This window comes from Engystomops pustulosus, chromosome 5 (assembly GCF_040894005.1).
Source record: "Engystomops pustulosus chromosome 5, aEngPut4.maternal, whole genome shotgun sequence".
Classification (NCBI taxonomy): Eukaryota; Metazoa; Chordata; class Amphibia; order Anura; family Leptodactylidae; genus Engystomops; species Engystomops pustulosus.
In genome coordinates, this window is record NC_092415.1 from 139,791,927 (window position 1) to 139,814,220 (window position 22,294).

General features: G+C 40.2%; 1 protein-coding gene across 2 annotated transcripts in view; it reads right to left on the reverse strand.

Moving 5' to 3' along the window:
- Positions 1 to 6,455: 6,455 nt before the first annotated feature.
- The window catches only part of STAC (SH3 and cysteine rich domain), a 156,178-nt gene continuing 140,339 nt past the window's right edge, over positions 6,456 to 22,294 (reverse strand). For both annotated transcript variants that reach the window (XM_072153226.1, XM_072153224.1), the window contains exon 11: positions 6,456 to 9,624. In XM_072153226.1, the coding sequence (XP_072009327.1) occupies positions 9,526 to 9,624 (99 nt within the window). In that variant the 3' untranslated portion in view covers positions 6,456 to 9,525. The remainder of the gene's footprint in view (positions 9,625 to 22,294) is intronic.

Genomic DNA, 22,294 nt, shown 5'->3' on the forward strand with positions numbered 1-22,294 from the left:
CTTCAGTGAGAGAGTAAAAGATAAAGAAAAAGAGAGTGAGAATGGGGACAAGATAAACCCCCTTTTCGTCACAACCTACTCTAAAGATGCACTAAAAGTCAGAACCATAATTAAAAAGCATTGGCATATATTGAAAAGCGATCCAATAATAGGGGAAAAGTTGGTAGAAAAACCTCAGACAGTGTTCTGTAGAGCACCCTTCTTTAAGGATATTTTGACCAGAAGCTATGTCAAAAATGAAATAGGCAATTCCCAGACCAAAATGGAAGGCAAATTCCATGGAAGGCAAGGCATGCAAAGAAACTAGACAGATAACGAAACCAGATAATAGGATTATAAAATACAATGGACAATATATAAAACTAAAAGAAAATATGAGTTGCAATACCACCAATGTAATATATCTCTTGATTTGGGGTATGTAGGCAGAACTAGTCGTAAGATCAAAACCAGGGTGGCAGAGCATTGCCGCAATATCAGGAAAAGCATCACGAATCAGTGTTCTGGCACATTTTAAGAAATGTCACAATTCAAACCCATCAGGGCACTTATTTCACAGCCATAGAGAAAGTTAGGACACACTGGCGAGGAGAACATATCAACACAAAATTGAACAAAAGGGAGGGATATTGGATACACAAATTACACACATTGGCACCTAGAGGACTAAATATAGATTTTGAATTGAAATGTTTTCTAAAAGAGGATTAATATACACGGATCACAGAGCTTTAGTCGAAGTCACATTTTTATCCTCGTTTTTTCGGTTGCAGACTACATTGATAAAACCTTGCATTATTATAAAATGATGGGAATCCCCACTGACAATATTTAGAAATATTTCAAAAGAAATGCATATACACACAAATATTGCACTTTAGTGGTGAACTTCTAATTGACACTATACTTCTAGACAATATTGAATACATACCTAATATTTGGATGGTTGAATGTGTTCAGTAACATGTCTACCTACATTTAGAAGAAACTGGAAGATCTAAACAGGGTTTTAAAAGTGGGATAGTTGTTGAATCATAGAAAAATATGGATGTGCTAAATAGAATAATCGAATTTTCCTTTTCGACCTATGGGTAATCTCCGCTGTAGACAGTAGAGAAGCACGGACTGTTAAACAGTTCATTCAGGACTAATGAACAGTATACCTGCGGGTGGGTTAGTTTGAATGCTGTCTCAGTTGGGAGGATTTAAAAAAAAAAAAAACCTTTTATTCGAGTGAGAGCTGCCAAGTGGCGGTAAAGGGTCTGCGATGACCCACGTGGGCCATGGGGGTGGTACTTGATCGTGGATTGGTCCAGCCAGACAAGTAGGACACCCATGGATTGGTCCGCAGTTGGAAACCGCCCATCAGCGACATACGTAGCTTTGGGTGGACGGGGCGGCAATGCACCTCTGGTATAGGTATAGGTGTAGCACTGGGAACAGTGCAAACTCAGAAAATATGCCTGCAGCTAATTTGAGCAGGTCACGTTGACATCTTAAGGAAATCTGTGTTATATATCGTATTGTTATAATGTTGCTATAATGTTGTATGCTGTATGTTGTATGCTAATTACCTCTTACAAGAGAGGACGGGAGTTAGACACCAGCTACACCCCGGAAGAAGCCGAGACGGCGAAACCCAGGGTCGGGCAGTCGTGTGAGGCTGGTGTCCATTCTATAGATATGCACATTTTTACTAAACGTTTGTGAGTAGTACTTAATTTTTTCAAAACATTTTATGAAGACATTCTACACGATTGGAGTGTGTGTTTCTTCTAGTGGTCCGCTGTGGTAAACAGTGGTAACAATAGGAGGGTCTGAACAGTGGGCTACTGTTATCTAGAGAATCTGTGGATTTGTGCTGTGAGCAGAACGGAGGACAAACGAGAACAATTATTGTGAACGTTTGGAGTGAAAACCTCTGTGAACGTCTGGAGCTCCGATCAGATAAGGAATCTATATATTTTTATTTCTATCACTTTATATTTCTACAATGAGGAGTGGACGTGGATGTCTGATATCTGTCAGGTGCTGAGTAACTTTGAGGAGTCAACACAGATGGTCAGTGGCAATGCCGCCATCATCAGCCTCACCATCCCGCTGCTTGGCCTGTTGAAAAACTCTCTGGTCAGCATGAATTCGGAAGCTTTGCACTCATCACAAGAGATAAAGGAAGAAGATTCCCTTGTTTATAGCCAGAGCACCCTCCGGTCTGTTTCTCAGAACGTATCGGAGGAGGTGGAGGAGGATGAGGAAGAAGAGGAGGAGAATGTTGGCGACACAGAAGAGGGGACCATTGCTCAGTCCTTAACTGTTCAGCGTGTTTGGCAGAAGAAGAGGAGTTGAAGGAGGAGGAGGAAATGGAGAGTCAGGCCAATGAGGGGAGTAAATTGTTGCGCGTTGGGACTCTGGCGCATATGTCAGATTTCATGCTAGGCTGCCTATCCTGGACCCTTGTATTCAAAGAATTTTTTCAAGGACTGATTACTGGGTATTCACTCTCCTGGACCCACGGTACAAGCATAATCTTTCCACTCTCATCCCTGTAGAGGAAAGGACTGTGAGAGTGCATGAATATCAGCAGGCCCTGGTGCACAACCTGAAACAGTCTTTCCCATCTGACACCGCTAGCGGCAGAGTGCATACTTCTGTGGGACAAGTAGCCCAGTCTCATCAGAGTAGGGCTGATCTTTACAGAAAGATGGTGAGGGAGTACGTAGCTGACCATACCATCGTCCTAAATGATCACACAGCTTCCTCCCTGAAACTGGGTTTCAAAGCTGAACATCTGCTCGAACTGGCGCTGTACGCCTTGGAGGTTCTTGCCTGCCCTGCCGCTAGCGTGTTGTCAGAGTGGGTTTTCAGTGCAGCTGGTGGCATCATCAACGATAAGCGTACACGTCTGTCGACTGACAGCGCTGACAGGCTGACGCTTATCAAGATGAATCAAGCATGGATTTCTCATGATTTCCATTCTCCACCAGGTGAAAGCAGCTCAACCATAATAATTCTCATGTATGCACTCCACCTCCTCATTCTCCTTCTCTTTGTACACTAAAGCAGAGGCAACTGGCTATTTTTTGTCAGGGCCAACTGGCTCTAGCTATAGTACTCTATGTATTTAATTTTTCTGGAGGGCCACCTACCCAGTCCTCTGTTTTAAAAAATTTTTTGGGAGTGCCACATACAGGTACTCGATCTATTTAATTTTTCTGGCGGGCCACCTACCCGGTCCTCTGTTTTAAAAATTTTTTGGGAGTGCCACATACAGGTTCTCTATCTATTTAATTTTTCTGGCGGGCCACCTACCCAGTCCTCTGTTTTGAAAACTTTTTTGGACTGCCACATACAGGTACTCTATCTATTTAATTTTTCTGGTGGGCCACCTACCCGGTCCTCTGTTTTGAAAACTCCCACATACAGCATCGCTCATCTCTAATGGTGATGCTAAAATGAACAAAATTTTCTCCAAATTAGCTTTTATTCTTTACAATCAAATAAAATACAAAAAACCTCCACATATTTGGTATTGCTGCGTCCTGTCAGGCTTGTGGGTTGTGGATCTTCTGGACCACTGCAGATGATGACTCAAGCCACTACCTGGGACCGGAGTCTAAGTGGTACCCGGTTTTCACCAGAGTCCGGCTCAAAGCGGGTTAGACAAGCTGCAGCGTGGTACCACCAGGTCGTTCCTCAGGCGTGACTTGTCTGCAGTGGCGGCCAAGGTTGAAGTACAGGAACAGCAGTCAATATCGAGGTCAAAGTCCAGGCACAGGGTCAGGGCAATGGCACAGGAGTCCAATCCGGAGTCAGCAACAGGAGGTCCAAGCAGAGGGGTACAGGAACACAGCACACAGGACAGCAGCACGGAGGAACACTGGTACACAGGAACACGGAGGGGTTCAGGAATGCAGGAGACACAGGAATGCAGGAGACACAGGAACGCTGGAGACACTGGAACGCAGGAGACACTGGAACGCAGGAAATTCGCAATAAAGCTTTCTATCAGGCTGTGAGGCACAAAGATCCAGCATGGTGTGATGAGAGAGGCAGGTTTAAATAGCCTCATGGGAAATGGCCAGCTCAATTAATGGCAGGGCTGGCCCTTTAAATTTACTAAAGCTGCCGTGCACGCGCCCTAAGGCACGGGGGCGCGTGCTCATGGAGCAAGGCCAGGACTAGGAAGAGGGGACAGGTATGAGGCGCTGGCGCTGCGCCTGCGGGGAGCGAGGTGCACAGGGGAGCCCAAGACCCGCAATATGGGTCGCGGGACCAGCCATGACACATCCGTAACAATCTGCATAATAAAACAAAATTGTTTTTAGATTCTCAAAGGGAACCCCGTAAACCCCCCCAAAAAAAACGCTAAAAAAGAGATAATTTTTAATTTATACCCTATAAAAAATGCTCTAAAACTGGTTAAACACTAAAAAGAACAATCCTTCTAGCAAAAAATAAGCCCTTAACCAGATTTGTGAGGCAAAAAATAAAAAAGTTATGCATATGAAGGACGGTGATGCTAAAATTAACAACATTTTTGCCAAATTAGATGCCCCAAAATTACTTACCAGAAAAGTGCATCTCATGTGGCAAAAGAAATAAGCCCCTATAGGTCCACATTAAAAAAACAAAAACATTATAGGCTGTACAATTTGACAATGCAAATCTGCTCTGGATGGTGCCTCCTTCCTTTCTATGCCCGGCTGTGCGTCCATACAGCAGGAAGGAATATAACAATTTGTAGACTGCACCTCCATTTTGTTTTAACCCCTATAAAACACCTAAAGGGTTAACAAACTTCTTAGAAGTGGTTTTTCATAATTTATGAGTTTAGCTATTATTTAGGCTTCTCACAGTCAATTAGAAGTTGAGCAGGTCCATCTAAATACGGGTTTTGGTGATTTTACAAAAAATTTGAAAAAATGGTACCTAAATTCTGAGCCTCATAACATTCTAGTAAGAGATGTTGAATCTTAAAAAACCATGGCAACATAAAGCAGACATTTGGGAAATGTAAGTTATGAATTTATTTGGGTGCTATGACTATCTGCATCAAAAGTAGAGAATTTAGAACGTTGAAAATTAAGAATTTTTCCAAATTTTTTCCAAATTTTTTTTCTCTCATAACTAAACACAAAAGATATCATCCAAATTTTTAAACTAATTTGACGTACAATGTGTCACGAGAAAACAATCTCAAAATCCCCTAGATAGCGTTCCAAAGCTATAACCACTAATAGTGACACAGGGCAAATTTGAAAAATGGGGCCGCGTCCTAAAGCCCAAAATAGGCCCGTAGGGGTTAAAGCAATGAGAGAAAGGGAAACTGCATGTTTATTGTTATTGTAAATGTTATTGCTGTGGCTTATATGATAGGTATATCACCTATACGTAATTTTTTAAATGTATTATATTATGTGTACTTCTCACAGTAGTTATTTTGTACATATGACTGATGGAGGGACCTCAGTGCTCTAAAACTTGCAATATAATTTTATGTTTAGCCAATGAATGTATTTTTTAGCACTTTTGTTTATATTTTTTTCACAAAGCTACTTTTAATCCTTTTTTGGCAGAGCAGTATTCGACTGCTGCATTATTTTTCCTTCCATATGATAAGAAACCATATTTTACAGAAAGAAACAGCTTATATGCTCCCTATCTTTTCAACAAACTTTGCAATGTGTGTGAAACAATTACTTATGCCTCAAAGAGAACCTTTCATATGGATTTCACATTTTCAACTAATGACATTGCTTCCCATTGCTTTTTTAATGCTAATTCCTAATCTTTTATAATTAACATTACTGCTTCCATTCACTTTTAAAAGTTTCGAAAAGTATACCTGGCTCCCTGATATTAAGCTGCATCACAGTGACACAGTCACAGAGTCATCACCATTATCTGCACACTACTCTTACTTCCTGCTCCCCTCAACCTCATGTAGACATGAGCTGACAGAGATTTGCTTGCAGCACAGGGTCAGCTCATGTTTGCAAGGGGAAGGGGAAGGAGGGAGGATGAAGTAGAGTTGCTAGAGCAGCGAGAAGACAATAATGAAGACTCTGTGACATGATACAGTTTGTTGGCAGCAGGGAACCAGGTATACCTTTATATACTTTTAAAAGTGAGTGGAAGCAGTAATTTAAATTGTAAAAGCAGATTAGGAATTAGTATCAAAAGGCTATGGGAACCTGCCATTAGGTGAAAATGTTTGAACCTATTCGTATCACTTTCCCTACCTATATACTTGTACAGGAACTTCCATTCCATTTACAGCAGATGAGAGCTATGGGAGTCAGGGGGACTTATTGCAAATTCTCTAAATAATTGTTGGTGCCATGCATATGCTATTACTTTTTAAGTTGACAATACCCCTCCAGTGATATCTCACCAAACACAGACTACCGCTGCTTAGGGTATTCTCTTATTTATGCATCAAATATTGTTGGAAACTTAGTGAAATACAAGCTTTATTCATTATAATTAAAAGAGCCATATCTATTGATTAGATATTTTACATTTACAAAAATTAAGAGTTTGCAAAAGCAGTACAGGCTGGAATTGTAGTAAAGACCAAACAAGGGCATGGACAGGAAAGCAACACCTTACATACATTTTTTGGTATGATGATAAAAAAATAAAATTGATGGGGGACCCTCAACAATCAAATGTCTCTGTCTAATGTATTGTGACTGCAGCCCGCGTTTAATTAAAGTAAATGGGATGTGAGATGCAGTAACACAGTTTAGCCACTACACAGAGAAAGAATATGCTGGTATCCTGAGTTTCAGATTCCAACCAATCTGATAGTAATGATCTATCCTTGAAGGTATAATACAAACAATATATATAAACATACATCCAATAAATAAGTTGACAATAGGAAAGGAATAACATAAATGGTAAAGGACAAGTACAAAGATGTTCTTTAACATATCTGAAAGCAAGTTACCAATGATTTGGGTATTCAACTTGGTTTTGCCTATGATGTGAAGGTCTGGATTGATCACCCAGTGGATTCTTTTCATCTGGCATCCAGAAATCTAGAAGGTCTTTTACCAACACAATGACCATTTCATGATTCAAAATATCTAATAATCTGATGTGTGTCTGTCTCCACTGATGTCATAGAAGAGCTATGTGCTATGTGTATTTAAGTTCTTCAAGGTCATTATGGTTGCCTCAGCTGTATGATAAAATGTAATGTTCCTTTCATAGTCATTTTTGTAGATAAAAATATAGATGCTACAATGTGACATAGTAACGTGGATTTCACAATACAATTTGAGATGCAGCAATTCATTCAATGAAAAATGCATTTAATTTAGGAATAATTTTCTTCATATTAAATTTGATTATATATTTATAATGAAATCACAATACCATTAACTTGGTTAACTAAAGTCTTTCTAGAAAAGGCTTTTATCTGTATCATTATATATACACATATAGTAGATATGATAGATAATTTCCATTCACTACACTTGAAGGACGCCATTCCAGGTGTACAAAGTTTTAGAGGCCAGGCATACTCCACTGAAGACTTTTGGAATAATAATACGTTTTCTAGGTAGGAAAAGGAAAATTATTGCTGTAATTTATCACCACGTTGTCTGGTTTCATTTACTAAACTTTTAGACTTATTTGTCTTAGTTGAAAGTGGAACAAATAGGTTTCAACTGGGACAAATACATCTCAACTGGGACAAATATGAATTAAAAAGTAGTAAAAGAAATCAAACAATGTGGTCACCACCCCATACTTCTATTGGTATCTTACATAGATCATAACTGTTTGTTATTGGAAATTATTCCCTAGTAATAATTTCTTTCCTCAATTCTATGATAACAACAAATTTTCCTATAATGCCAAATTCTTTTTTTGTAGCACGCATTTTAATGCTTCTTTGTGACTGTATTTAATATTAAAGGGTGTTGGCAACTCTGTTACAAAAGTGCCCATGTGCCTTTACTGCCTTGTGGATAATCCCTGAATGTTCATTAAGTGAATCAGCATTCCTGCTACCTACTTGTGCTGTATGCAGACTCTCAGTGATTCTTTGTTGAAATGTTTGTGACTCATCCTGCCCCTTTCCCTCTTCCTGTCTCTGTCAGTGAGGTTGGACAGTGATAGAGAGACACAGTGGGTTACACCAGGAGGACGGCCTAGAACAGTTAGGGGTCATTATATCTATTTTTATAATTCTACAATATATATATATATATATATATATATATATATATATATATATAATTAGATATATTTTTGTAATTCTACATTTCTATCGAGATGGGATATTTCTTTTGTGGACTTTTATAGTATGTTCATAGTATATATCATTAACACCTTATAGATGTGTTGCCTACTCTTATTTTCAGAATAGGGGGCCCCAGCAATACAGTGCTCATCAATCACATATCCTAAGAATAGGCCACATCTATGATGAAAATACCATTTATATTTACAAAGACTTAAAGAGAAATGTAGTCTCAGATTTTTAAATATTATATAAGATGAAGAACTTCAGAATCGCTTTTAATTGTGAACTGTAGGACATTTTGTTTAGACCAATGCAGACCTCTTAATTTGAAATTCCATAAAAGTGAAAAAATATATACAAATATACTGGATGTTAATGAGAATGTACTTCATTTGGAAACTTTTTATTGATATATTTTTGTAATGCAAAGGAAACTAAAATCCTATTTTTAAACAAGAAGATAAAAGGTAGCGTAGTTTAAGATGTATTAATAGTATAAAAAGTCAAAGAAACAGCGTTCAAACTTCACATTCAAATTATATCTATTTGAACCTACGTTTAAATATAACTCATGTTAACTAATGTATTCTATATGTTCATACTTCAAAATAATTTACTGTAAATCAATAAATTAATACATGTGCAAACAATAATGAACACAATGGAAAGAAAGTGGAAGAAAATATTCAAACATTTTCCATTATTATTCATATTCCTCAATAATATTCCATTCCGTAATAATATTCTGTAGCATTTTAAAATATAAAACTGAACTGTTTGTTGCAGAAAATGACACTATACATAAAATGTTGCAGGCACAGTGTTTGCCCTATAAAGCTTACAGTCTACTGCACTGTTCATAGGGAGGTAAGGTCATTGCTCCAATACTATCAAAAAGATTGGGCTGTGGAAACATGTTTGTCCATTTAAAGGCAACATCATACACATTTTACTACTCCTTGAACCCTGATCTTGAAAAATGCAAAAACAAGACATAGACGGAGGCTTCAAATTCTGTACTACAGTTTGAGATCACTGTTGCAGCATTTGCATTTTTACAGCTTATGAGATCTGGAAATCTTATATGCATTAAAAAAAAATCGATTGCATCTTTCCCAGTATTTTAACAGTCCAGGTATCCTTCTTCAATCTTTAGAAAGCCATGTTCTGTGTTGGTTGGTGTGAAGCCCTCCAAATCACAGGCATGATACACAACCTGGTCTACAAATATGTTAAAATATAGCAGTATCCAGATCCTAAATTCAGAAATTTTCCAAAATATCAATGGGTACAAATCCTTTTTTCTTCCCACTTATTACTTTAAGAAATCCATTGCTCTCCTTCTCAGAACTGGCACATATCTGGAAGTAAAAAAAAAAAATTGATTAAACAAGACAGAATGAAAAAAGCATGGAATCAATGTATTAGCCAAAAAAACACAAAAACTGTGATGTTAAATACATGCATGTAAAAATACAAAAGTGCTAAAGCAGTGATACGTTTATTAGCTAAATAGAAAATGTATGTTATAAGTTTTCATGACACACATGCCCCCTCATCGGACACAATTATTAAAGGGGTATTCCCATGAAGACAAGATTTTTAAATATACTCAGGATAACAAAATAACACATTCCCTAATTTATTGTTAGTAACAAAAATAAAGCATTTTACAGATATAATTACATCCTTTCTCTATTAGTTCTGGTGCATGCAACTTTTGTTGCCCTTGGATCTGATCATAAATTTTCTGGCAGGGAAGATTTTTCTCATGAATAGCCTCTCCTGTCTGCACGATGCAGTGTGCTCTCTTCCCCTCACTGTGCATTACGAGCTCAGACACTCACAGGAACAACATATGTTGTATTCTGTCAGTGCTTCATTTAGCCTGGTGAAGGGATGTGTGTGCCCTGAAAGCTTAATAATAAGAATAAAAAATCTTTATTTTTATAGTGGCTCAAATTTTTCAATGAGCTCAGGCGGGCAGGTCAGAAAAAAGGTAGAGAGCTGATTGTGGCCCAGGTCATGGATTACAGGGTTCATATACAAACAAAATAACACATCACAGAGTAATAACATGGACATATGAAACAATAGGAATGTAAAGCTTGAAAATATAATTTTTCTGGATAGCCAATAAAGGAATTATCTCCTTTGCACGTTTGCAGTGTTTACACATAAATATTTAGCATCACAGAATAATGTTATGAATAAAAGTATACAATGGCACCCTAAGAGTTTACATGAACAACATTATGAACACATATATCACTGTCATAAAGATGTAACTAGAATATTTGTAATGTATATGCAGACCACTCCATTTACATAAGGTGCTTGTTACAATTGCTGTGGCCCCATTTGTTAGACCCCCTATAATTAGACATCTTGTTGGAAAGCTCCTTTATTTCTAAAACTTCTGTTACTCCACTTTCTACAGTATATGCTACTTCAACCCTTTAAGGGAGTGAGATTGACAATTTATATATATATAATACACCAAGGTCAATACATTTATTTACATTGGCATGACAAGCTAACCAATCCAATTTTCCCACCACTTTTAAATAACCAACGCCAAAATGCAACTTATATTAGCAGAACGTGTAATCTTAATAATTTTTTTGTATATATTTTGACTTAACTTTATTGCTCCAGCTTATTATAATTTTTTAAAGAGACAATGAGACACTGGAGAATGAAACATAGATCATTATATAAGATACAATTGTTTTTAATAAATGTAATAGGAAAGTTGGCCACTAGAAAAATGCTAGCAAAGTTTCACAGTTTTGCTCATCTTGATGTATAACCTTAAAATATAGTTTAATGTATCGTACAGTTACCCTAATCTATCATCCATCATCATAGATACATTCATTATCATGCATGCCACTTTGCTATTTGTTTGCTGTACAGTCATATCCCAGGCTGTTACAATGAAAGACCATGCCCATGGCATTTTTCTTTTTTTTTTTTAAGTTTTTTTTTTATTCCCGCCTTCAAAATCCCTAACTTTTTTATTTTTGCATGTAAAAATCTAAGAAAAAATTCAAATGCACAAATGCATGTATGCTATTTTCCTCCCACTTATTCTTTGGGTTATTTAAATTTTGGAGATAGCAAATTTGAATACATTTTATTATGTTTTAATAGATTACAAAAAAAACCTTTCTGAAACCCAGAACTTTTTCATACTATGCTTTACAGAGCTTTGTAAGGTGCTACCATTTTGGAAACTGTAGGACCTTTTAATAACGTATTATTAAAAAAATATTTTTGTAATTTCTTATTTTTATTTTACAGGTTTGAGCCCCCCTAGGATCCCCTGATCGCTCATAACCCATAATGCAATACTACTATACTACCAATACTCAGGGGCTAGTGCCCCAGATCTTTTGGCCTGAGCTCCGGATCTCCCCGGGTCAGCAGGACATTTGTGAAGGGAAAACAGAGTAAGGACTACATGGGGGTAACAGTGTGGGCCACATTACTTACTGGGGGGCAGTGTGGGGGACAATACTGGGGGCTGTATGGGGGATATTAATGGGGGGCTGTGTCGGGGACATTACAGGGGGGATGTGTAGGCACATTATTAGGAGGCTGTGTGGAGGACATTACAGGGGGGGGGGCTATGTGGGCACATTACTGGAGGCTATGTGGGCACATTACAGGGGGCTGTGTGCCCACATTACTGGGAGGGCTGTGTGGGGGACATTACAGGGGATAGCTGTGTGGGGGACAGTACTGGGAGGGCTGTGTGGGGGACATTACTGGGGATAGCTGTGTGGGGGACATTTCAGGGGATAGCTGTGCGGGGACATTACAGGCGATAGCTGTGTGGGGACATTACAGGGGATAGCTGTGCAGGGGACATTATAGGGGGTAGCTGTGTGGGGACATTACAGGTGATAGCTGTGTGGGGACATTGCAGGGGATAGCTGTGTGGGGACATTACTGGGGATAGCTGTGTGGGGACATTACTGGGGTCTGTGTGGGCACATTACTAGAGGGCTGTGGGGGACATTACTGGGGTAACTGTGTGGGAGTTATTACTGGGGGTAGCTGTGTGGGAGACATTACTAGGGGTAGCTATGTGGAGGACATTACTGGGGGTAGCTGTGTGGGGGACATTACTGGGGTAGTTGTGTGGGGACACTACTATGGGGGCTGTGTAGGGCACATTACTGAGGGTAACTGTGTTGGGCTTGTTAAAGGGGAGATCTGTGGGGGACATTTCTTGAGGCGGGTTCACACGTCGCACTAGAATGGGCCTCGGTTTGATCTCATTTGCGTTTCCAGTGAAACACATGTGATGGGTAACAAGCACCTGGTGTTGTTTAAATGCAAGACAAACGTGTGAGCGCAGCCTTACAGTATTTGGGGGAGAGTGTTAGGGGCAGAAGCAGGGATGTCATGGTAACAGATCATTGCCCCAAGTGGTGCTCTGGGGCCCTGTGATCCTTGCCAAGATGGTAGGACACATGTGCTGTCAGCATTTAAATGTCAGCATTTAATGTCAGGGTTAAAGGGTTAACACCCATAATGGTTGACAGCACTAATTGCAGGTGTTAGAGGCAGGTTTTCCATTTATTGCGCTGCAAATACCCATGCTACGTGCTGTGGGTCCATGTCCATCATTTACATCCTGCAGATATGTCATGAATAGTTAATATGGGAGCTCAGTAAAACATTGTAGGGACATCAGCAGTGTTATTGCATAGAAAATACAAAAACTGAAGAAAAAACTAATATGTTAGACAAACTGACAGATCTTTTAAAATAACATTTACATAAAAACATAAAATTTATACCTCAGTCACTGTATGTTAAGCCTGGTGATATTTTGGCTGTACATCATTAGAACGTAAAATTCTTTGATCAGAGGCAAAGGATATCATGTTGCGTGTCAATTTACACATGCAGTGATAAATTAACACTCACAGTTTCACCTATGTACATCAAGTAGCCATGGAGATATGTGTTAATGGAAAAACAGCAGCCATATATCATGACATAACAGGCAGCTGCGGTGCTATAATTTGGGATAATTTACGAAGCTTTAAACATTATAGTGTAATATAGTCAGTTTTCATTTTAAAATGAATTACAAGGCCAATAATACAAAATGTAACGCTAATGTACCGTATTTTTCGGCCTATAAGGCGCACCGGACTTTAAGGCGCACCACTAATAAATGCCTGCTAAGACATCTACACCCACCGGCCACTTTATTAGGTACACCATGCTAGTAACGGGTTGGACCCCCTTTTGCCTTCAGAACTGCCTCAATTCTCCGTGGCATAGATTCAACAAGGTGCTGGAAGCATTCCTCAGAGATTTTGGTCCATATTGACATGATGGCATCACACAGTTGCCGCAGATTTGTCGGCTGCACATCCATGATGTGAATCTCCCGTTCCACCACATCCCAAAGATGCTCTATTGGATGGAGATCTGGTGACTGTGGAGGCCATTTGAGTACAGTGAACTCATTGTCATGTTCAAGAAACCAGTCTGAGATGATTCCAGCTTTATGACATGGCACATTATCCTGCTGAAAGTAGCCATCAGATGTTGGGTACATTGTGGTCATAAAGGGATGGACATGGTCATCAACAATACTCAGGTAGGCTGTGGCGTTGCAACGATGCTCAATTGGTACCAAGGGGCCCAAAGAGTGCCAAGAAAATATTCCCCACACCATGACACCACCACCACCAGCCTGAACCGTTGATACAAGGCAGGATGGATCCATGCTTTCATGTTGTTGACGCCAAATTCTGACTCTACCATCCGAATGTCGCAGCAGAAATCGAGACTCATCAGACCAGGCAACGTTTTTCCAATCTTCTACTGTCCAATTTCGATGAGCTTGTGCAAATTGTAGCCTCAGTTTCCTGTTCTTATCTGAAAGGAGTGGCATCCGGTGTGGTCTTCTGCTGCTGTAGCCCATCTGCCTCAAAGTTCAACGTACTGTGCGTTCAGAGATGCTCTTCTGCCTTCCTTGATTGTAACGTGTGGCGATTTGAGTCACTGTTGCCTTTCTATCAGCTTGAACCAGTCTGCCCATTCTCCTCTGACCTCTGGCATCAACAAGGCATTTCCGCCAACAGAACTGCTGCTCACTGGATGTTTTTTCTTTTTCGGACCATTCTCTGTAAACCCTAGAGATGGTTGTGCGTGAAAATCCCAGTAGATCAGCAGTTTCTGAAATACTCAGACCAGCCCTTCTGGCACCAACAACCATGCCACATTCAAAGGCACTCAAATCACCTTTCTTCCCCATACTGATGCTCGGTTTGAACTGCAGGAGATTATCTTGACCATGTCTACATGCCTAAATGCAGTTGCTGCCATGTGATTGGCTGATTAGAAATTAAGTGTTAACGAGCAGTTGGACAGGTGTACCTAATAAAGTGGCCGGTGAGTGTAGGCTCACATATAAGGCGCCCTGGAGTATAATACGGAGGATCAAATGCAGTACCTAAAATGACCAGCAGGTGGCAGACCTGTGCACAGTTCAAACCAGCTACTTGTCTTCAGCGTGTCAGAGAGCTCCGATCTCAGAGGTATGGGCTGCTGGGGGTTAATGCAGGGTGATGCAGCAGGGGTTAAGCGGTCTCCCTCTGCCCCTTCTCCTTCCCTCCTCAGCCAGGGTGTTATTCCTGTGGGGTTCCCTGTGGCTGCTTCTCTTTCCCCTGTTACAGGGCTGTCAGGTATGGGGGATTGTTTACTGATGATGATGATTGCCTCGTGGTCGGCACTATGGCAGCTCCTGTCTCTCCGGTCTAGGGGAGGGCAGGATGGGCACAATGTTAGTTGTGGTGCCAGGGCACTTCTGGAGCTAGGGACCCTGTATACTGTGTGGGAAGGTGCAGGAAATTTCTGGGAATGGAGCTATTAAAGGAAACCTACCACTTGTAGTGGCAGGTTTCCGATGGCAATACCGAGCACCAGCTCAGGGTGAGCTGGTGCCGGAGCTTATTTTAGTTAGTGTTTTAAACTGTATAGCCGGCGCAGGCAGGTACGCGCTCGGCGCTTACCATACGCGCGGCTCTCATTCACTTCCTATGTAGCCGCGCGCACGGTAAGCGCCGAGCGCGTACCTGCCTGCGCCGGCTATAAAGTTTAAAAAGTGTTTTAAACCGCGATACCGCGGTTTAAAACACTAACTAAAATAAGCTCCGGCACCAGCTCACCCTGTATTGCCATCGGAAACCTGCCACTTCAAGTGGTAGGTTTCCTTTAAACACTGGTAAATATACAGTACTACTTGTCTGTAGTACATTTCTGTATAAGTTCATATATAAGGCGCACTGGCTTATAAGGCGCACCTTTTTGAGAAAATTAAAGGATTTTTGGTGCGCCTTATAGGCCGAAAAATATGATAATACAAATCAAAAACATATTGAATGGTGTGAAGTTGATATGTGTTTTCATTATATTTTAAGACTTTTGGCTGCATGTGGGTAGAAGCTTTAATAAACCATTCCACTATACAGCTAAATAAAATCGGTGTGAGCTAGCTTCTGAAGATTCCACTAGGAAATCTGTCCAATGTGTCCATGGCCTTAAACACAATTTTAGGAATTTATAGTGGTTTATTTTAATTTTTCTTGTCACTATTTATATTTAGAAGAAATCCCAAAATATTTCATTTTCTGTGCTGCCATTGTTTCCTAAGCCCAATAATATTCTTGTTATTTATACCTTTCTGTTCATTTTTCAGCAGTCATTTGATTTTCATCACAGGCAGGATAAAAATGAAGGTTGGCATCTCTATTAACATATTAATGATGCAAGCTTGTTTGCATCATTGTTATCATTGTCATTGCATCATTGTTATCATCATTGTTTTTTATTGTCACCTTCCAAACAAAAGGGACTGTGATTTGTGTTTCACAGTGATCCTTTTAGGGGTACTACAAATGTTTTTTAACCCCTTAATGACCTGGCCCTTTTTAGTTTTTTCACTTCCATTTTTCACTCACCACCTTCAAAAATCTATAAATTTTTAATTTTCCCACATAAAGAACGCTGCGGCAGCTTATTTTCTGTGTAACAAATTGCACTTCATAGTGACGGTATTTAATATTCCATGCCGTGTACTGGGAAGCGGGAAAAACATTCCAAATGCAGTAAAATGGTAAAAAACGCATTTGCGTCTTTTTCTTGTGGGCTTGGATTTTACAGCTTTCACTGTGCACCACAAATGACATGTCTACTTTATTCTTTGGGCCGGTACGATTACAGGGATACCACATTTGTATAGGACTTATAATGATTTCATACATTTACAAAATTTTAAACTTCCTGTACAAAATGTTTTTTTTTATTTTGCCATCTTTCTGAGCCAATAACTTTTTCATACTTTGGTGTACAAAGCTTTGGGTGGTGTTATTTTTGCAACTTTTGACTGCGTTTTCATTGCGATCATTTTTAGGACTGTGCAACCTTTTGATCACTTTTAGATTTTTTTTATATTTTTAAAAATGGCTAAAAAGTGCCATTTTCGACTATGGACGCTATTTTCCGTTACAGGGTTAAACACAGTGAAAAACTGTTATTATATTTTGATAGATTGGGCTTTTTCGGACACCTAATGTGTTTATGATTTTTACTGTTTATTAATATTTATATCAGTTCTAGGGAAACGGGGTGATTAGAATTTTTAGGTTTTTTTATTATAATTTTTTAAAAACTTTTTTAATTTTTACTTTTACAGTTTTTTTTTATATTTTTCAGTCTACCTAGGGTACTTTACGTTTGTTTGAGGGATGGATAGACAGATATTGAAGCAATAAATCGATGTATTATAAGTGTAATTAAATAAACTGATTCTTCAAAAAAACTGATACTAACTGACAACTGAAAGACAAGTGTCCTTTCTTTTAACAAGGAAACATTAGGGTATCAGTTAAAATAAACGGACATTATGTCATCAATTACTGTCAGTTTATCTACCTTTATTTATCATCCGTTTTTTTAAGCGTAGATAAAGAGCGATTATGCCGACAGAAGTGTGAACTTAGCCATACATAGCTATCAAAGCTTCTACAATCTTTATAATATTTTATGGACTAATTCCATGTGAAAAATCTGCTGTGGATGCTGACTGTTAGCTGACACCACTGTGAGCAATATTGTCTACATACTGGATCCAATAAGGGAACCTGTCATAATGAAGGTAATTTTTACATGAAAATTATCTGTGCTTAGACTTATTAGGACATTTTCCACTTGCATATGGATTTTATGCAGTATTGAGATTTTGCTAAAAAATTAAGTCCGATAGTTTATACACTTTGGGCGCTCATAAGATATTAGATAAATTTGCATTCAACCCACCAGCATTTGCTACCATATGAATTATAAATCTATGCAAAAAGTACCAGGGATAAGTACCATCTTAACTGCAATTACTTTAAGGTTTCTAGGTGGATGATAATGTTCTATGTAATGGGAAACATCTATGCATATCTTTATTTCAATTTAGCATATAACTTACTTTTGATTTCAGGTCATTTGCCAGTAGCTCAGCATGTATGAGTGAGAAACCACTATTTATTTTATAATCTAATAATCAACCTAGTCTTCAAACATGATTCAGTTTGCACCTAATCTCACATATTATGTTAGTGGAATTTTAAAATCTTGTATTTGGAATTATTTAAAGAAAATTAGCATTTGGCAACTCTTTAAACTTACTCTGCAGTGTCGGAATTTTTTTATTCTATGTGTCAGCACCTGTCCAGCAACCAGGCAACCACAACCAGGCTTGGCGCTAGCTGTCGGACTAGGTAAGTGGTGGCGAACTCACCCTGCGTCGTCCCTGCAGGCTAAGGCCCTGCCTAAAGCAGATGAACCGCCCTGACAAGGGTGAACCCACTATCAGGTACCGAACTGAGGGTCCCTTAGTCACCCTACAAGATGACAGGGAAGACTTACTTCACCTGGCAGCTGCTGGATGGTGGAGTGGACAGGTAAGCGGAATACGGAGATAGACCAGTGTTCACACTGTTGCACAGAATACAAGTTTGAGACAGGGAAATTGGGATAACACCGGGAGAGACACAACACTGAGGTACAAACAACAGTTACAGAAAGACAAGCGGTACAGGTACAGAATTGTATAGCAAAATAGAATGGTCAGTAGGCAAATCAGGAGTCCATACACAGATTAGCAAACAAGATGGCAAGAGAACTAGAGATCACAGGAGACTGACTAACCAGCAGCCAATGAAGGGGCTGGGCAGAATATAAGGCAGTAATGGACACTACCTCGAGCACTGACTGGCTCAGCCGTCTTTCACTCAAACCGCAACTGCAGGCAAAACAAGTTCAAAGACACACCCAGCTTTCCCAGGATCAGAAATGGAGCTGTCAATCACATGCAGCCCTGGGTGTGGTTTTCTGCCAAGAAACCTGAAACCAGATCCCATCACAACAATTTGCGAGTTCTGACAATATCTTTGTGTGCAGTGATACCTCTAGAATGCCATAAAGATAAATTCCAGCTGTCTTGAAATATTTGCAATAATCAAGGCAGAGATCTTCATAGTTTCTGGCTCATAAATATAATTTACAAAATGGTAAAACTGTTCTTGTATGGTCCATGCCCCAGTAGCCTCTTTGATCCTCTTACCAGAAATTTTCAGTACGCAGCTACGAGGAGCTGCGCGCCTTTGTCCGTGAAGCCTGGCATCTGCGCATGCGCATAATAGCAGGCCCCTGGCTGCACAGTCACTGCTCCGAAGCTGTGCAGCCACGGGCCTATTGTTTTGTGCAGACGGCAGGCTTCGCGAACAAGGGTTCGTAGCTCTTTGTAGCTGCGCGTTGAATATTTCTGGTAGGAGGATCAAAGACGCTACTGAGGCATGGAGTAGCCGCACCGTGTAGCCACAGCTCCGGCTACTCTATATGCCCCAGGAGCCTCTTTAGAAAATCTGCATATTAGGGAATTAAAAGTTATTAAAAGATTGTGGGGACATGAGGATTAGCCCTTGAAAGAGCTTTCCTCACATCCTATAGTTGCACCTACCACCCGATCTACCTTTATAGGTAGATGCTTGGTGGTAGGTTTCCTTTAAAGCAGGGATGGCAAACCTATGGCACGGGTTCCAGAGGTGGCACTTATAGCCCTCTCTATGGGCACCCGCGACCTCACCCCAGCGCAGAGTTCACCAGACAGGACTCAAGGCCTCTTGCAGTCCCAGGCAGCCCAGGACCCTGATAGGAAGCTACAATGGTGATCCAAACTACTTCTTTCTACTGTATTGGTGTCCTCAAGTGCCTATACAATTTCAAGAACATCTACCCCCAGGATCAAGGAATGTAAACCAAGCACACTGACATGCTGTTGTGTGCCCTATTTGTCAGAATCTGCCTCTCTTTTAGATTGTCCTGGTTTTTACAAAAAAAAAAAAAAAGGCTTTTCAAATAATGCAAATAAGCCAGAGGTGCTCCAGGTTCCATTAACATCTATGGATTCTGGAGCCCCACATGCTTATTTGAACAACCTTTAAAGCCTCCTTCTCTTAAAAACAAGGGCATATCCTGGCAGAGGGGGCACAGCCTGTAAGTGTGCTTGGTTTACAATCCTCGATCTTGTGGTAGATGTCCTTTAAACCTGTGACAGACCAGGGAGTAATGCTTAAAGTCACTGCCTAAATTGTCACATTGGCACTTTGCGAAAAATATGTGGGTTTTGGTTGTAGTTTGGGCACTCGGCGTCTAAAAGGTTTGCCACCGCTGCTTTAAAGCATTGATCCTGGCTAGCTAAAGATGAAGGATATCTTGTAGGTTCCTTCAACTCCTTTTTAATGATTCCTAGTATCGCATTAAAAAAGGACACTTTTGAATAGTGGGTGGGGAAGTGGGCATGATTACACTCTCTTGCTGTATGTAAGCTAGATTTACCAAAAATTTATGAAAATGAATTGCTATAATTGGGTGGAGTAGAAAGCAAAGAAACCCAACTGTATCAAATTTAAAAACGATGCTCAATTTATGGTATTTCCGAATCCAGTAAAACTGACTTCTAAAATGTCTTTTTGATGTATAAGAAATAAACAGAAGCCATGCGGGCTTCTAAAAATTACAGTGAAACCAAGAATAAAATACATCATTTTGGCTATTTTATCATTATTTGTGTAATTTAGGGGCTGTCTGTGCATGTTTGCTGACTCAGCTGCACACTTTTATTCTGCATACTTAATCCTTGATTAAGTATGCACACTAGAGATGAGCGAACATACTCGTCCGAGCTTGATGCTCGTTCGAGCATTAGCGTACTCGAAACTGCTCGTTGCTCGGACAAAAACTTCGCCCACTCGAGAAAATGCCAGCTCCCGCCATTTTGCTTTTTGGCGGCCAGAAACAGAGCCAATCACAAGCCAGGAGACTCTGCACTGGTACCCTTGCACGTCGATAGCAGTGGTTGGCTGGCCAGATCAGGTGACCCTGGAATAGACTAGCCCCTGCCTGCGCTGCTCGGATCATTCTGTGTCTGGATGCCGCTAGGGAGAGAGCTGCTGCTGGTCAGGGAAAGCGTTAGGCTGTTCTATTAGAATAGTGTTAGGAAGGAGTGATTCTACAAGAACCCAACAGCCCTTCTTAGGGCTACAATAACGTTATACATTTTTTTTTTTTATTTGCAGCTAGTACCATATTGTGAGGAATTTGCAGGGGGACTTGCTACCGTTGTGTTTAGCTCTTAGTGACACACATATCCACCTCAAACACTAAAGTGGGACTCAGCGTCATCTCATCTGGCATAGCAGTGTGCTTTCATACTTGGCTAGAAAATAGCCATAGGAGAATCCAAACGGCTTACTTAGGCCTACAATAGCGTTATATATTTTATTTCTGGTTGATCTGCTGGTGGCTGTCCTTGCTGCAGTGCATCTACTACCATATTGTGAGGAATTTGTAGTGAGACTTGCGACCATTGTGTTTAGCGCTTAGTGACGCACATATCCATCGCAAAGACCGAAGTGGGAAAATTTATTAGGGGTTTGATTTCAATTAGGCACAGTCTGCCATTTACTTTTTATTTTACGTTTATTTTTTCGTAACTCAGCGTCATCTCATCTGGCATAGCAGTGTGCTTTCATACTTGGCTAGAAAATAGCCATAGGAGAATCCAAACGGCTTAATTAGGCCTATAATAGCGTTATATATTTTATTTCTGGTTGATCTGCTGGTGGCTGTCCTTGCTGCAGTGCATCTACTACCATATTGTGAGGAATTTGTAGTGAGACTTGCGACCATTGTGTTTAGCGCTTAGTGACGCACATATCCATCGCAAAGACCGAAGTGGGAAAATGTATTAGGGGTTTGATTTCAATTAGGCACAGTCTGCCATTTACTTTTTATTTTACGTTTATTTTTTCGTAACTCAGTGTCATCTCATCTGGCATAGCAGTGTGCTTTCATACTTGGCTAGAAAATAGCCATAGCAATAGGATAGCATCGTTTGGTTTTAAAAACTAAAAAACACAAAAAAAAGTTTAAAAAAAATTAGTTATAACTATCATTTTCAAAATGTTTAACCCGAGGGCTAGGGGTAGAGGACGAGGGCGGGGACGTGGGCGTCCAACTACTGCAGGGGTCAGAGGCCGTGGTCCTGGGCGGGGTGAGACACCACCTGCTGATGAGGGAGCAGGGGAACGCCGCAGAGCTACACTCCCTAGGTTCATGTCTGAAGTTACTGGGACTCGTGGTAGAGCACTGTTGAGGCCAGAACAGTGCGAACAGGTGATGTCGTGGATTGCCGACAATGCTTCGAGCAATTTGTCCACCAGTCAGTCTTCCACGCAGTCCACCCATGTCACCTAAATCAGCACTCCTCCAGCTCCTGCACCTCAGCCTCCTCCCCTCCAGTCTGCCCCCTCCCAGGAAAATTTGGCATTTGAACCGGCATACTCTGAGGAACTGTTTTCTGGACCCTTCCCACAGTCACAAACCACTTGTCCAGTTGCTGCTGAGCAATTTTCCGATGCCCAGGTTTTCCACCAGTAGCAGTCT